Genomic DNA, 17,097 nt, shown 5'->3' on the forward strand with positions numbered 1-17,097 from the left:
CTATTTTGGCTTAATGCCATAATCTAAATCAGAAAAATAAACCAATCTTGAAAACATCAATCTGGGCATGCAGTCACACCTGCCCTGAGTGCAGTGTTGAGTTTTGCAAGCGTGAACTGTCCTACAGCTGACTGCATGAAGTAGACAACTCTTACCAACATGGTGGAAAACTGGTAAAATGTCAAAGTCGTATTTGTTGAGCTTTTTCAAACCAGTCGGATACTTGCAGGCCAAAGTCGTTGTGTTCCGTGACTTTTTTTCGGATCACCCTCTGTGTTCCGGCACCTCCTGATTTACAAATGAAGCATACCCCAAATACTTGGAGTGAGTCGTGTGAAGTAGACTGATTGTTATAATGTTGCTCTATCAAGACCAGTATATCAGGAACTGCCCAACCAGAATCATAAGCAAGCTTGCATAGCATTTGAAACCCTTCACTCAAAACGTATTGAAGGGTATACCTTATTGCTGTGGGTTATAAACTTCCTTAGTACAGTATGTTGTGTGGAGGCTGGAGGGTATAAACCTCCTTAGTATGCTGTGTGGAAGCTGTAGGATATAAACCTCCTTAGTATGCTGTGTGGAGGCTGGAGGGTATAAACCTCCTTAGTATGCTGTGTGGAGGCTGGAGGGGTATAAACCTCCTTAGTATGCTGTGTGGAGGCTGGAGGGTATAAACCTCCTTAGTATGCTGTGTGGAAGCTGTAGGATATAAACCTCCTTAGTATGCTGTGTGGAGGCTGGAGGGTATAAACCTCCTTAGTATGCTGTGTGGAGGCTGGAGGGTATAACCCTCCTTAGTATGCTGTGTGGAGGCTGGAGGGTATAACCCTCCTTAGTATGCTGTGTGGAGGCTGGAGGGTATAACCCTCCTTAGTATGCTGTGTGGAGGCTGGAGGGTATAACCCTCCTTAGTATGTTGTGTGGAGGCTGGAGGGTATAAACCTCCTTAGTATGCTGTGTGGAGGCTGGAGGGGTATAAACCTTCTTAGTATGCTGTGTGGAGGCTGGAGGATATAAACCTCCTTAGTATGCTGTGTGGAGGCTGGAGGGATATAAACCTCCTTAGTATGCTGTGTGGAGGCTGGAGGGTATAAACCTCCTTAGTATGCTGTGTGGAGGCTGGAGGGTATAAACCTCCTTAGTATGCTGTGTGGAGGCTGGAGGGGTATAAACCTCCTTAGTATGCTGTGTGGAGGCTGGAGGGTATAAACCTCCTTAGTATGCTGTGTGGAGGCTGTAGAGTATAAACCTCCTTAGTATGCTGTGTGGAGGCTGGAGGGTATAAACCTCCTTAGTATGCTGTGTGGAGGCTGGAGGGTATAAACCTCATGTGTATGTATGCTGTGTTGAGGCTGTAGGGTATAAACAACCACTCCCATTTGGGTCACAGGAGTGTGTGAAAGTGTCCCAGTGGTGTTGTTGTTTTGGGCCCAATGACGCCCGTCGCTACCCCAGCACCATCTTCCCCTCCCTGCATGGGCTGGTGTGCTACTGTAGCCACACACATACACACACACGTACACGTACACACACATGTACACACACACACACACACACACACACACACGCACGCACGCACGCACGCACGCACGCACGCACGCACGCACGCACGCACGCACGCACGCACTCACGCACGCACGCACGCACGCACGCACGCACGCACGCACGCACGCACGCACGCACGCACGCACGCACGCACACACACACACACACACACACACACACACACACACACACACACACACACACACACACACACACAGTGTTTTTCCTTTACCTGCTATTCCTGTCGTGTCCATTATGACCTGCTGGAAAAACAAACTGCTCAGCGTTCCTCTACCATGTTCATTTGAGACTCCAAAACATTAGCAGATTTCTAGAATGCTTCCTTTAAATTCTCTCTCTCTCTCTCTCTCTCCCTCTAAACTCCCTCACTCTCCCTTTCTCTCCTCCACCCCCCCTTCTCTTTCTACCCCTCCTCTCCCCCCTCGCCCCCTCTCTCTTGGAAACCAAAGTAATGCTGTTGGAAATATTAGTAGCTAATAAAGACCCCAGAGGTATCATATTAAGTGTTTGGCTTCAGATGTCAGACTATTCTTTTTAAGGAAACAGATGGATTGAGTTTAGTCATAGTTTGAGCTGTAATTCAGCCTTTCTGTTCCATCTGCTCTCTTCTCCCCACAGACTCAAACAAACAAAATAAACAAAACTAAAGTCAAAAAGAACTAATGGTAATAATCACTGGTCTCAGACCCAGAGACAGTGGGTTGACTAAGACCCTAACCTCTCTACCACAGTGGACCTGGGATCAAATTCCACTTGCTCTGAGGCCATGTCAGCCTGCATACCGGTTTAATAAAGGAGACATACTGTATATAATATGTATTATTTATCAGTAAAGGAGAAATACAGTGTTCTTCTTTATTTAACCAGTATGCAGGCTGACAGGGCCACAGAGCAGGGGAGGAGCAGGACGGAAGAGGGATCTGATCCCAGGCCTGCTGTGGTTAATGTGGTTCCGGAGGCGGAGTGGGCTGCCTATAAATAATCTTGTGTGTCTACCTTTCTCCACACGGGTGGCTATTTTCTCTTATTTTTTTAGGGCGAGGTGCTGCCATGTGTGAAAATGTGATTTGAGCTGGATTGGATACAATAATCAAAAGCAACTGTAAATATAATGTTCTCATCTTTGTATGAGCTGCATAATGTAAACCAAGCTACTGAACACATTTTAACAGCCATTTCCTCAAAATTACATTATTCCCTTTACGCAAAACACCTTTTCTCACCTTAACCTGTAGGTATTAAATTTGATATGGTGCTTCCTAACATAGATAGCCGGTAATTTACAGAGGCTTTTCTTATTTTTAAAGGGGAACTATTTTTACTATTTCTTTCACTATTTGGGCACTTTTACACAATTCCTGTGAGTCTATGGAACACCTCTGTAATATATATATTTTTCTTATTCATTGTTTTGTATTTCTAATCAAGTCCTCAAAAACAGCATTTTTCTACCTCAAGATCTCAAGCCGTTTTGAGCCTGGGCAGCAGAACTGTGTGCAGATCATTCTGCACGTCTTCATTATCATGCAGCGGTGTCTCTCTGACATCACAAATCGTGCACATTTTCAAATGACTCAGTTCAGTGAGGGTGAATATTGTGAGAGGAGAATTGGAAGAATGCGCCAATATGAGAATTTTGAGACATAGATCATATTAATATAAGTTCACATAGCTAGGAAACAATGCTAAACACTCAAAAAGGCCATTTATAAGATAGTTCCCCTTTAATATCTTCTGTCATTTACATTTTCTGGTGTATTTAATGTGACAAAATAGAGAAAATCCTTGAGTTAATTTTTTTAACTCATGATAGAAACCCGTGACTAACTATTTACTCATTCATCACATTGAAAAAGAAAAATGTACTCTGACTCAGTACACTGAGAAAAAGGTGTTTTTTATGAAATATTAGCCCAGTTGGATATGTTAAAAACAAAATATAATACAACTCATGCAAACGTTTATTTTATGTCCAAATTCAATGGGTAAAGTTTCATTCAGATAAGATGAAAATAATGTTTTCCCCTATTATTAAGTGGTTGTACCTCCCCTTAACTGATTCAGCGCCGCGGGTCTAGCCCATCTTTGTTCCTACTGTGCCACCGCTCTAAGAGATAGGGATGCGTGGGCGTGTGTTTGCAGGGCTATATCTATATTCTATATTATAGCTATGGAGACAATACTATGGCTCATTTGACATCAACTATCCATCGTTCAATATGTGAAAAAGAATAAATTTTTTCATGTATACGTTCACGTGTTATACCGTGGTGAATATAAGTATAGTTTCAGAGTGATCCTGGCTAATTCCATAAAATGGCGCTATGGAGGAATACGTGAATTTTACTAAAAGCGTTGGCGTTGCTCGCCTGGACACGCTACTATTTCCAAATCAAATGTATATAATAGGTATTATGTTTCATCATGAATGCATGAAAGGGGGGGGGGGGGTCGTTTTTTGATGCCGTTCAAGGGGGGGATCTCCCTTCTTAGATGTCGGTGATAGTAGTGTTGCTATGGATGATCAACGGGTGGAGAATAAAACAGGCAAAACAGTTTGTATGTATGTACATATATGTGTAATAAAACACAAATATGTACATGCAATAGCAACTGGGGTACATAAGAACATTTTGAAAGATTGAAAATAGAATAGAGCTGATAACGGATCCATTTGAGGTATGGGGGCGACATAGAGAGGATCGTATCCTCTTGGCCATCACCACGGGACGTCCACCACTTTGGTCATCACCACGAGACATCCACCCACAGGGAGACGGGGACAGGCGTTAGACAGTTTGCGTGTTTGTGATGGGTGGACATAGCAATAGATACATGTAGTAAGCATATTATGTGAATAGAATATATACATGTAGTAAGCATATACACAGTAAATTTCGCAGAGTAAATTTTACTCAAACTTAGTACATTTACTCTGCAAAATTTACTGTGTACTATGTGGATAGAATCAGAGTATATAAGATAATTGTTAAATTACCCGCTCGCCAGTTCTAATGTAGAACTGACTTTATTTTGTTTTCCAGTGACCATTGATTTTGTTAGCTCACCACGAAAGGGACATTTTTACGAGCAGGGTTTGTTTTACTGCATGGTCACGGCTTGATACATTTTGCAGTTACTCTCAATGTGCACTTCCTGACTCAAAATATTGCTACTCTCACTCAACCCTCACTCAACTTTGAATTGAGCTGTTATTCCGTGCTCCATTCATTGCGTCCTTGAGCTGCCTGGTGAGATTACTTAGATCATGAGTACAGGGCGGGCCTTTTCCTTTTCCTAACATGTTTATGTTGTAGTACTAAATAATTAAAATGTAACAAAAGAAAATGGTTGTTGTGTCCCTTTAATTGAAAGGATGTGCAGCTACACATGTTGGTTGGAGTACATGTTTTATTTACTCCAACATTGCATTTCAAATGATGTTCTCTCTATGCGGCCAAAGTCATCTCTTCTCAGAAACATCTAAAGGTGCTAATTTGCTGAGTTGGACGTCATACTGTAATGATGCATGGCTTCACCCACACTCGACTCCTACAGTACTACAACGGGCGGGTAATTTAATTTAATTTGAATCACTCTCTCTCACTTGCCAGGTAACAGAGTAACCAGAAGTAAATGCTCACCCCCTCCCTGCCTTGTGTGTAGGGGTGGCAACCTTTGACTGGCCAATGACAACGTGTAGTCCTGTTAAAAGCTGGAAGCTGGAGCATACAGTACACAGTAGTTTAGGGCTATACCTATGGAAGCTGGAGCATACAGTACACAGTAGTTTAGGGCTATACCTATGGAAGCTGGAGCATACAGTACACAGTAGTTTAGGGCTATACCTATGGAAGCTGGAGCATACAGTACACAGTAGTTTAGGGCTATACCTATGGAAGCTGGAGCATACAGTACACAGTAGTTTAGGGCTATACCTGTGGAAGCTGGAGCATACAGTACACAGTAGTTTAGGGCTATACCTGTGGAAGCTGGAGCATACAGTACACAGTAGTTTAGGGCTATACCTATGGAAGCTGGAGCATACAGTACACAGTAGTTTAGGGCTATACCTCTGGCCTGACAAAAATGCATAGAACTGGCTGTGAGCTCTACACAGATACAAGAGAGATCCAGAGTGGAATTATCACTATGAATTGAAAATGGGGGACCCTGTAAACAAGACAAACGTCTTTCTCTGGTCTGCATCCCCTTAACAATTGTGTGTATTGAGCCGTACTGTATTGTACCCATTCTGCAATCTGTTAAATACAAATTTCATTAATTTAATCCATTCATTCATTCATTCATTCATTTCATTTCATTGCATTTTATTCATTCATTCATTCATTCATTCATTCATTCATTCATTCATTCATTCAATTACCCTTTTAAGAAACACAAAATATCTTTAACACACAGGTTTTAGTTCAGTTCTTTTTATGGCCCATCTGAGAGAAGGAGGGTCGTGTAAGATGCCTGTAGTGTGAGTACCTGGCTGGTCTGTAGAGGAGGTCGGACTGGAAAGACAAACACTGCCGAGGGAGGTCCCCCACTCTGCATGACACAAGTGATGCACACAGCACTGCTTTTCACACTTTATTGCCTTTAGGGACCCACAGGTTCATGTACACAAATGCAATTGAATCCTTGCACTGAAGAACCACATAACTCTGTTATTAATTTCTTTACAGCAGGCAGCCCACGTACAGTATTTGCATCGTAAGAAATTACTCCTTAAGACTATACTTAACATCTTTAGTTAAAGTTTGAAAACATTGTTCCTCATGAAAACTTAAAATGGAGTTTGAAGTTTTAAATGGTTCATCATCTGAGGCACTCAGTTACTAAGGGCAGACTGAAGACATGTGAGTAAACAACATCAATACATACATACACATCAACACCAATTATCCCACATGCACAAAATACATTTATTATGACTTTTATCATTCTTATGAAGAGGTCCCACTTGTTTTACAATATGCATAATTTTGTTCAATTAAAGCCCCAATCCATGATTTATTTCTTTACAATATCAATGTGAGATGTATTCACATACTGTACATTCTTGGACAATTGTGATCTGTATGGATGTCAAAATAAGCTTTTTGGAATAGTCTTACATTGTAAATTGGAATACAGATCTGTTTCCCCCCAGTGTTTACAAACATTACCAACATAAAGAAGCCTTTTACAGCCACTATTAAAAAACGGATCGTCTAGCGGTCTGGTGTTAGTCCTTGTATCAAGAGCTTGGTCAATCAACTAGAACGAAGACATGTCTCCATTTTGTGAGGATTCGCCTGTCCCTGGACCTTTTTCCTGTGTTTTCCCTGTCTACTCTTCTCAACGGCCCCCACCCTTGCGATGATTTACTCTCCTCTACTCTTCACCAGCCCCCACCCTTGGACATCCTTGATCCTCTACCTTCACGCACCTGTTGGGAGTTTGCAATCACCTCGGGAGAGTACATAGGTTGCAGACTCCCCTCCAGTCCTGGTCGGGTCGTTCTGTGTTCTGGACTCTGTATCTGTGTCTGTGTTCATGGAGTTCTGGACGTTACCATTCTGTACGTCACCATCACCTGCCGCGTCTCCGGCGTGAGACGACGGTCCAGCCATCACCACCTGTCGCCGTTTGCCTGGAGTGGGACACCGTCTTCGCTCTCTAATTCTCTACGGGAGGTTTTCCAGTGTTCCCACTCCAGACGTCAAGGCGGCACGCCATCGCTCCCGATTCCACGGGAGGAAGGCGTCTCTTCGTGATCCTCGTTCCTGGGGTGAGGCTCGTCGTCGCTCCCTAGTATTCCACGGGAGGACGGCGTGTTCCCATCCTGGTCCCCTGGGACCCCCTTTGTTCTGCGCTGCCCGTCTGCAGCATCCGAGTAGGGACGAGGAGGATCTCCGTGCCAAGCCTGGAGTCGTGTTCCCACTCCAGACGTCAAGACGGCGCGCATCGCTCCCTATTTCCACGGGAGGATGGCGTCTCTTCGCCCCGGTGCCCTGGGACCCCTTTGTTCTGCGCTGCCCGTCTTCAGCATCCGAGGAGGATCTCCGTGCCCAGGCCCCCGCTGTTGGGCCCCTGTTCCCGTGCCAGGCCTCCGCCGTCGGAACCCTGTCCTCATCCCTGTAAGCAGCTCTGGCCCTCGCCCTGTCCAAGGCCTTAACCCTGTTCTCTGTCCCTGTCTCCAGCCCGCCTCTCCGGGCCTCTGTCCCTGTCCCCCTCTCCAGTGCCCCTGGTCCTGGCCCTGACACTTAGCCCTGGTCCTTAGCCCTGGCCCTTAGCCTTAGTCCCTTAGCCTGTTCGCCTCTTAAAGGCACAGTGCCGCATTTTCCATATTTCCTTGACTCTAGTGTTTTTGTGTTTTCCCTTAAAGGGACTGTGCCGCTTTTTGTTCTATAATAAATATTTGCCCTGTTTTGGCTTACTCTCATACCTGTCTTGTGTTGTGCGATTGGGGTCGGTTACAAACCATAACACATTTCTTACTTCTTATATCTAGTGGTGGGGCTATCCCATTGTTTACGTTTGGATCACTGGTTGGGCCTTTAATGGCATTGGAGGAAGGATGGGCTACAGTGATCTCTGCAGTCCACGCGTAGGACGTTGGTGAGACTACAATAAGTACAGTATATGACCTGCTGTCAGCACCGTCTCTCTGTCAACAGCACTTCAAGCTGGCATATGTTGACCTGTTGATGATTTTTCCCTATTGTTAGGTTTTAGTGAGTTTTTCCTTACCTTCGCGTGGGGTATGTCTGGGAGTGCTTGCATTCTTTCATTTATTTGCATTTATCTTAAATTTGTTGGACCTTATGGTGTTCTTGTTCTGTTCTTGACTTATTGTTATGTTTTCTTCTTGACTTGTTTAAAGAAGACTTGTACGGCCCATGGGGACATTAACGTGTGTTGTCGGGCCTTATAAATAAATTTGATTTGATTTGATTTGATAACTACTTTATTGGGTATCGCACTCACACACATCTATTCCTATTACATCTAGACTGACAGAGAATGTGTGTGTGTGTGAGAAAATTATTATAACACAGAGATGAAAAATAATGAATAATGATTATTGTAAACTATCTTTAAAACTTATTAAAGATATTTATTAAGTGTATAAAACGAATGTGTGTGTGTGTGTGTGTGTGTGTGTGTGTGTGTAGGTGTGTGTGTGTGTGTGTGTGTGTGTGTGTGTGTGTGTGTGTGTGTGTGTGTGTGTGTGTGTGTGTGTGTGTGTGTGTGTGTGAGAGAGAGAAAGAGAAAGGGGGGAGGCAGAAATATTGTTTCCCTACCAAATTTTTCAATAAACGGCTCTGCAGCATCTCTACACCTTTATCCTCAGAATGCAAGAATCTATAAATATGCAAACGGGCAACAAGTTGCCATTGATATTTACCTGAAATGAAAAAGAAGAAAAAAATTACTACCCTTCTACTTCTAGTCTACTACTATTATGCTACTAAGGAATCTTCCTTGCCTATTACTACCTACTATGCTAATATATGTCTATGCACTCCAGAACTTGTAAGTCGCTTCGGATAAAAGTGTCAGCTAAATGACTAAATGGAAATGTGAATGTAACCAGGAATTCTATGTCAACAGCGTATATTCTTTCAAGACATGTCAGTACTGTAGGCTATACCTACTCAGCTTTCTGTGTATGCCGAAGCTAAATGTGTCAAGTTACTACTACATATTAGACCATGATGTTGGATGATGATGGTTTGATATTTTAGTGGCATGCCATTACACCACCAGTGATAAGAACAGCAACATATTTCAAAACCCCTCACATCATATCATGAGTCTATTGCACAACCCCTTGTGTATATGTGCTTTATGTGAATGCATGCCACAATATCAACGTGTACACGTGTTTAAGTTTCTGTGTGTGTGCGTGTGTATTTTGCAATCCAAAACATTAGCAGATTTCTAGAATGCTTCCTTTAATCCTTTAAATAATCCCATGTCTCTCTCTCTTTCTCTCTCTCTCTCTCTCTCTCTCCCTTTTTCTCTCTCTCCTCTTTCTTTCTCTCCCTTTCTCCCCTTTCTCCTCCATTCCCCCCTTCTTTTTTGTCTACCCCTCCTCTCCTCTTCCCTCTCTCTCTCTCTCTCTCTCTCTCCGTCTCTCTCTCTCTCTCTCTCTCTCTCTCTCTCTCTCTCCCCCCTCTTCTCTAGGTGGTACGGGTCGTTTCATCAGAGCTGTGTTCTGTAGCAGTCTCCTCTTCATTCTGGGTCACGTCTGCTTCCAGACCGTCCTGTACACCCACCCTGCACTGGACATAGCCCTGGGCAGCAACTGTTCACAATGGGACACGCTGTCCAGACACATAGGACTGTCCAGGTGTGTGTGTGTGTGTGTGTGTGTGTGTGTGTGTGTGTGTGTGTGTGTGTGTGTGTGTGTGTGTGTGTGTGTGCGTGCGTGTGTGTGCGAGTGTGTTTGTGTGAGTTGTAGGTCTTGTACAGTAGATGATCCCCCCTGATTCTCATCAATAGATCAATAACTTCAATCTTAATGATTTTTCTCCCCATTATAATGTATTATATTCATATACAATACTGAAGTGGCTTTTGGATACAGACCCTTATACTGTCCAAATAATATAGGTATAGAAAAGCAGCATTAACACCATCTGGTTGGCTAACTCTGTAGTGACCTGCTTCAAGGAAACGGATCAGGTTCAGGCTCTCTGCTGTTTGCCTCCCATCACTCCCTTAAGTAGCTTGTAAACGTCATATCTTGTGTTGTCTTCGCCTACCTTACAGCTTACTGTATGACCTCATGCTCTTGGGCTGCTATTGTAAAAGGCACACACCCTATTTTGAAATACTTTACCTTATTTGCTTATCCCCCTGCGTGTGTGTGTGTGTGTGTGTGCGTGTGTGTGTCTGAGAATTGCTGCAATGTCTAAAAGAAAAGCCAAACAAATTGCCAAATATTGCTCTGTCTCAGCTATTATTGGCAGCTTAGCCGCGTGGAGAAGGAGGTGCTATGTGTACCCTTAAGTGTTCAGTGCTGCTTGGCCCCGATACATTTGATTCCCTGTTTATGTAATATAATTTGTGGAACCAAATAAAGTATTCAAATGTGTGTGTGTGTGTGTGTGTGTGTGTGTGTGTGTGTGTGTGTGTGTGTGTGTGTGTGTGTGTGTGTGTGTGTGTGTGTGTGTGTGTGTGTGTGTGTGTGTGTGTGTGTGTGTGTGTGTTTTCCTTCAGGCTTCCCCTGGACGACCTGTGGAGTGTGTTACGCCTCCTGTGCCCGGACCTGGGTGTGTGTGTGGTTGCCTTGGTTACCATGGTCCTCTGCAGCCGATTGGTCACTAATAAAGAGATGGTGGCTGCAGCTAACATCACATCAGTGAGTCAGTGTGTGTGTGTGTGTGTGTGTGTGTGTGTGTGTGTGTGTGTGTGTGTGTGTGTGTGTGTGTGTGTGTGTGTGTGTGTGTGTGTGTGTGTGTGTGTGTGTGTGTGTGTGTGTGTGTGTGTGTGTGTGTGTGTGTGTGTGTGTGTGTGTGTGTGTGTGTGTGTGTGTGTGTGTGTGTGTGTGTGTGTGTGTTTATGGATGCTTGTTCATGTACTTCTATTGAGGAGTTGAGGAAATGCCACTAATGTGATTAGTCAGTTCTCACATGAAGATGAGCCAGTGGGGTTAGGGTTCAAATTAATATTGCAGTGTTAGTGTTAGAATGTATTGCGTCAGTCAAGTAGGGGTGGACGGTATAAACGGTATACGGTATAAACGGTATGAATTTGCTCTACGGTATGGATTTTGCCTATACCGTGTAACCGGTAGTGCAGCTCTAAAATAGCAATGACGTCATGTAACCACAGCGCGACTATTTCACTCGCATTTGCCCCTAAAAATAGATAGAATTAGTCATAGATAATAGATATGTGCGAACTGGAAAAAGTTATTTAGGAGGCTTCGCGCAGTGGGCGTGCCAGCCCCTCCCGCACGCATGTAAACACGGGTCTTCTACTAGTAGTCTAGTGGGACGGGACGTCTCCCTGAGCTAACGTTAGCTTAGCTACCGTTACAAAATGACCCAGTCAACTATTCACTTTTAGTTTAATACATGATGAGGCATTGTCTAACCGAACGGTATCTAGTCGGCCAGCTACCGATAGCTCCTGACATCAACAAACGCTCCATCAAGTCTAGTAGAGAGTAGACGTGTATGATAGCTCCGTTAGCCGTTAGCTCACGTTAACACAAGTTAGTTCACCGTTCAAAACGAAATGTCCCATTGAACTAAATAATTCACTGAGGCGTTGTATTAACGTTATATATCCGGCTAGCAGTAGCTACAGATAGCTCCTGATATCAATGTCTTATAACACTGATTCGATGCGTATTCGAGCTGAGGGCTTGTGAATGTGATTTAACGTTATACCAATACTAGGGCCCAGCTGCAGCGCCGGTGAATCCTGGCCGTAGCTCGAGGCTACTCGAGTATAGGTCCAGCTGCAGCTCCGGAGAATCCTGGCCGTAGCTAGAGGCTACTAATGTACACACAGACAGTGGAGCTTGTTGCGTGGTGGCGATGTCTCGCAGATAATACAAGTACAAGTCTAATTATATAATATATATATTTTATATATAAAAAAAAAAAAAAAATTATATAAAATTTAAAAAAAAAAATTAATCAAAAACGATGATACCGTGATATATACCGTTACCGTCTATGCTTCAAATTATACCGTGATATAAATTTTAGACCATACCGTCCACCCCTAGCGTCAAGTGTTAGAAATAGGTTTGGGGTGTGGCTAAGGGTTTGTGTTCGAGTGTGTGAGTGTGTGTGTGTGTGTGTGTCTGTGTGTGTCTGTGTGTGTCTGTGTGTGTCTGTGTGTGTCTGTGAGTGAGTGAGTGAGTGTTTGAGCGTCTGTGTTTATTTTATTTCTTTATTATGGGGTTTATTGACGAGTTCAGCATTTTAACATCTGAGGGTATATCTATAAGGTGCTTGGTCAGATGACACGCTCTCAAGATGACAAGCTCTCTTTCAAAGTACACATTGACAACCTTGTTAGATTTCGACCATAATCAGCCAGTATCACCTCTTCATCTGTGTTTGTGTAGTTTCTGCGTTGTGTTTATCTCTCTCTCCGAAGTCGACCTTCTCATACTGGCTGTACATCGATGTCATCCCCCGTTTATTGCAATCCGTAATCATAAGAATTCGACACTGGCAACGTGATAATAATAATAATAATAATTTTTTTTTTATATAGCGCCTTTCAGAAGACCCAAGGTCGCTTTACATAGGGGATACCTTTCTTGGAAAAACGTTGTTTATTCCATAAACAAAGCCTCCTAATCAGATGTAACCCCGTTCTGTATTGTCCTTGAAAAGTCTTTGGAAGAAACTAAATTCATTATTCTAATGATCTCTCCTTTCACCCCGCTCGGTGGTCGTCACGGCCTAGCTGTTATCCAAAAGCCGTCCCTGTTGTCGTGCCACGTCAGTCCTCCCCTCCACCCTTCCTCGCGAGGGAAGGGGGGGGGGGGGGGGGGGGGGGAAATCGTTTCAAAGTCTCTGATCAAGCTTCTTCTCGTCTGTGCCTCGTATCTGAATCTAACTTACACCCGGAAGAAACTCACATCATAACGTCTTCGCCATAGCAACGACAGGCCCTCTTCTCGTTGCTATGTGACACGCTGTCTTTTGACCCAAATCACTATGGCAGCGGTGATGTTGATATTAACTTCCTAGCTCCAAACCCGCCTGCTCTCAGTGCAATGTTTTGGTTACGAACCTGCTGAACCACCTTGGCATGCACACACACCCTGCTTGCTGCTAACACACTGTTGTCCTCCTCCTCTGAGATGGCTATAAGTAGATGCGGTCATCCACCAATATTTTACATTATATACACATTGAAAAACATCCTTCAACCTGGTCAGGAAGCTTAGGATAAAGCTTAGCTTTTATTTTAGGAACAAAACTTGTTTTTCTTTTAATTCCAAGAAAGAATGTGTCCAAGCTACTTTTATGTCCATACTTGATGACAGTGGTTTTGTGTATTATGCTTCCACTGTCTTACAGAGCAGACTGCAACATCTTTATTTATAAAGCATTACTAGGTAACCTATTGAATTAAGTCAAAAACTTGGAAGTTCAGTAAAAGTTCAAACAAATATTAGTTTAAGGCCACATCCTGGAGGTCATAAGACTAACATGTTAGTCTTATGACCTCCAGGATGTGGCCATGTTAGTCTTATGACCTCCAGGATGTGGCTTTAAACTAATATTTATGACCAAGCATTATGTGAATGTGTTTTAGGGTGGATGTTTGAGGAACATGTGAATTGTGTTTTAGGGTGGATGTTTGAGTAATATATAAACATGTGTTTTAGGGTAGATGTGTAAGTATGACATCATATAGTTGGAATATTGCCACAACAGATTCATCATTGTCAGATCACATGATCTCTATGAATGATCTCTTTGTTCCTATCCAGCCACAAGACTTGATAAGACTAAATTGTTGAAATCACACACACACACACACGCGCACGCACGCACGCACACACAGCCAAGATAATCACTCCTCAACTAGTATGTGTGTGTGTGTGTGTCTGTCTGTCTGTCTGTCTGTCTGTCTGTCTGTCTGTCTGTCTGTCTGTCTGTCTGTCTGTCTGTCTGTCTGTCTGTCTGTCTGTCTGTCTGTCTGTCTGTCTGTCTGTCTGTCTGTCTGTCTGTCTGTCTGTCTGTCTGTCTGTCTGTCTGTCTGTCTGTCTGTGTGTTTGTGTATAGTGTATGTGTAATCTATCTGTCTGTCTGTTTGTGTGTCCCCAACATATCTTGCAAATTACAGGGCCGATTTGGATGAAACGTAGCACATAGGCTGACAGCAGGCCAGGGACCTTAATTCTGGAATATTTGTTAAATCAGTAAACGACAACACAAGAGGGTGATATACACAGCAATCATCTCTCTCCGGCCCAGGTTTACAACATGGATATGCCATAGTGAACCTATTGTCGCTATACCTATGCATTCAAATTATTGTCCTTTCATATCCCATGCACCGTTTGTTGTAGACACTTATGGGAGGTGTCAATGAACTTTCATTGGTCTAGGTTCACACTATTACACTATTGGTAACACCAAGTCACACCAACAAGGTCCAACAGACACCAAGTCACACCAACAAGGTCCAACAGACACCAAGTCACACCAACAAGGTCCAACAGACACCAAGTCACACCAACAAGGTCCAACAGACACCAAGTCACACCAACAAGGTCCAACAGACACCAAGTCACACCAACAAGTTCCAACAGACACCAAGTCACACCAACAAGTTCCAACAGACACCAAGTCACACCAACAAGTCAACAGACACCAAGTCACACCAACAAGTTCCAACAGACACCAAGTCACACCAACAAGTTCCAACAAACACCAAGTCACACCAACAAGTTCCAACAGATACCAAGTCACACCAACAAGTTCCAACAGATACCAAGTCATAACGACGGCTGCTGACATGTGTGGGGCTCGTTGTTTTACTTATTTGGTCTAAATAATCGTTGGTATTCGACTTCATGTGTAGATAGAATTTCATAACATTGGGGTAAAGAGAAACCATTCAAATGTTGTGTGTCCCAAAAAACAAACAAACAAACAAACAAACAAACAAACAAACACTTTTATACTAACAAAAATAAACAAAAATACTAACAGTGTTTAATAGTGTAATTGTGTGTAATAGTGTGCTAGTGTAATAATGTACTAGTGTACTAGTGTGATAATGTACTAGTGTACTAGTATAATAGTGTAATAGTGTGATAATGTACTAGTGTAATAGTGTAATAGTGTGATAATGTACTAGTGTAATAGTATAATAGTGTAATAGTGTGATAGTGTACTAGTATAATAGTGTAATAGTGTGATAATGTACTAGTGTAATAGTATAATAGTGTAATAGTGTGATAATGTACTAGTGTAATAGTGTAATAGGAATAGTGTGGGGAGATCTGCATTGGTCTATGTTTCCCCCGCTCCCTACACTTAAGGCTACTGTCTGTCAGCTGTCCTTGGTAGGCTAGTGACTTGTAATCTGTTGAATGTGTTTGGATAATTATAATCAAAGGTAATAGATGGTGTCTGCATTTAACACAATTTAACAATTAAATTTAATTTTGTAGGTGTGCTTCCTGGGGGAGATTTGTGCTCTACTGAGTGCACCTTTCTAGTTTGTTTATTAATTACGAAATGTAGACATGTTTTCCACCCTAAAACAGCCTAATTGTCAGATTGATGACTGTGTATTTATTTTTAACCCAGTGGGTTTAAAATTTGTTTCGTGGTCATAAAACTTGCTTATTACACAGCAAACACGATGGAACATTTCAATTCTAGCTGCCAAACAAGAAATAATGTTGAGTTTCGCGCCTATGGGTAAATTAATCATTATAGTCAAAACCACAGAGGCTGATGCGGAATGTTAGTGTGCGTGTGTGTGTGCATCTCTGTGTGTGTGTGTGTGTCTGTGACTATGTGTGTGTGTCTGTGACTGTGACTGTGTGTGTCTCTGTTACTGTGTGTGTGTCTGACTGTGTGTGTGTCTGTTTGAAGTGGAATACTACAGTGTAATTGTATTGGTAATGTTTTGTGTGTGTGTGTGTGTGTGTGTTGTATGAATATATGTTCTACCTATTTCAAGCTCAACTTCTGGTCTGCTCTGCTCTGTTCTGTTCTGTCTGTTCTGCTCTCTCTCTCTCTCTCTCTCTCTCTCTCTCTCTCTCTCTCTCTCTCTCTCTCTCTCGCTCTCTCTCTCTCTATATATATATCTCTGTCACACAGTCACACACGCATCATGCCTCCAATGTAAATCCCAGAAACCTTAAGTTTGTTTTTATCCACTTTTTCTCCTCTTTTTCTATTTTTCTCCCATCACAATTCCATTGTGCCAATTCTCCCCTCCCCTGTCTTGAACGTTGCTCGCATATGCCCCCCCTGGCCGGTTGTAGGGAGGATAGAAGCCTTGCATCACGTGTCCCCTCCGATACACGAGGAGGCAGCCTGTCACATCTTTTCACCTGCCAACGCGGACTCTCATTGGCGAGGTGTAACGTGTGGGAGGCTCACACTACCCCCACCACTTCCTGTCTCTGCTGTGCAGGCGTCCCCAACCGACCTGTAGGAGTCGCTGTCCACAACGTCCAGATTACCACTCATCGACTTCCACCCGCTAACTCTGCCAATTGAGATAGTATGACGGCTGGCCCAAGCCGGAGGCAACGCCGACAGCCGGAGTCGAACCCGGTGTCTCTCGCGTTGGTGACGAGCACAATGTCCGCTGCGCCACCCAGCTGCGCAAAAACCTTAAAATTATAATTTTTATTTTTCTTCTTCTCTCTGTCTCTTTCTTTTCTCTCCTCATCTTCACTCTGTCTTTCTATCTGTTATTTCGTACAGCTGTACAACAGTCTGCTGCGAGAGAAAGAATGTCATTTTTTTGTATTCCTCTTTCGTTTCACTGCTCTCTCTCCCTCTCTCTGACATGTGC

At 43.2% G+C, this 17,097-nt stretch overlaps 1 protein-coding gene across 1 annotated transcript in view; it reads left to right on the forward strand.

Annotated features, from left to right (window-relative positions):
• Nucleotides 1–17,097, forward strand: part of piezo1 (piezo type mechanosensitive ion channel component 1 (Er blood group)) — a 220,676-nt gene that overhangs the window by 103,840 nt on the left and 99,739 nt on the right. Inside the window, 2 exon segments of the mRNA XM_084321995.1 lie at nucleotides 9,754–9,919; nucleotides 10,792–10,933. Coding sequence (XP_084178121.1) covers nucleotides 9,754–9,919; nucleotides 10,792–10,933 — 308 coding nt within the window.

The sequence above is a fragment of the Notolepis coatsorum genome (genome assembly GCF_963971535.1).
Source record: "Notolepis coatsorum genome assembly, chromosome: 9".
In the NCBI taxonomy this organism is placed as follows: Eukaryota; Metazoa; Chordata; class Actinopteri; order Aulopiformes; family Paralepididae; genus Notolepis; species Notolepis coatsorum.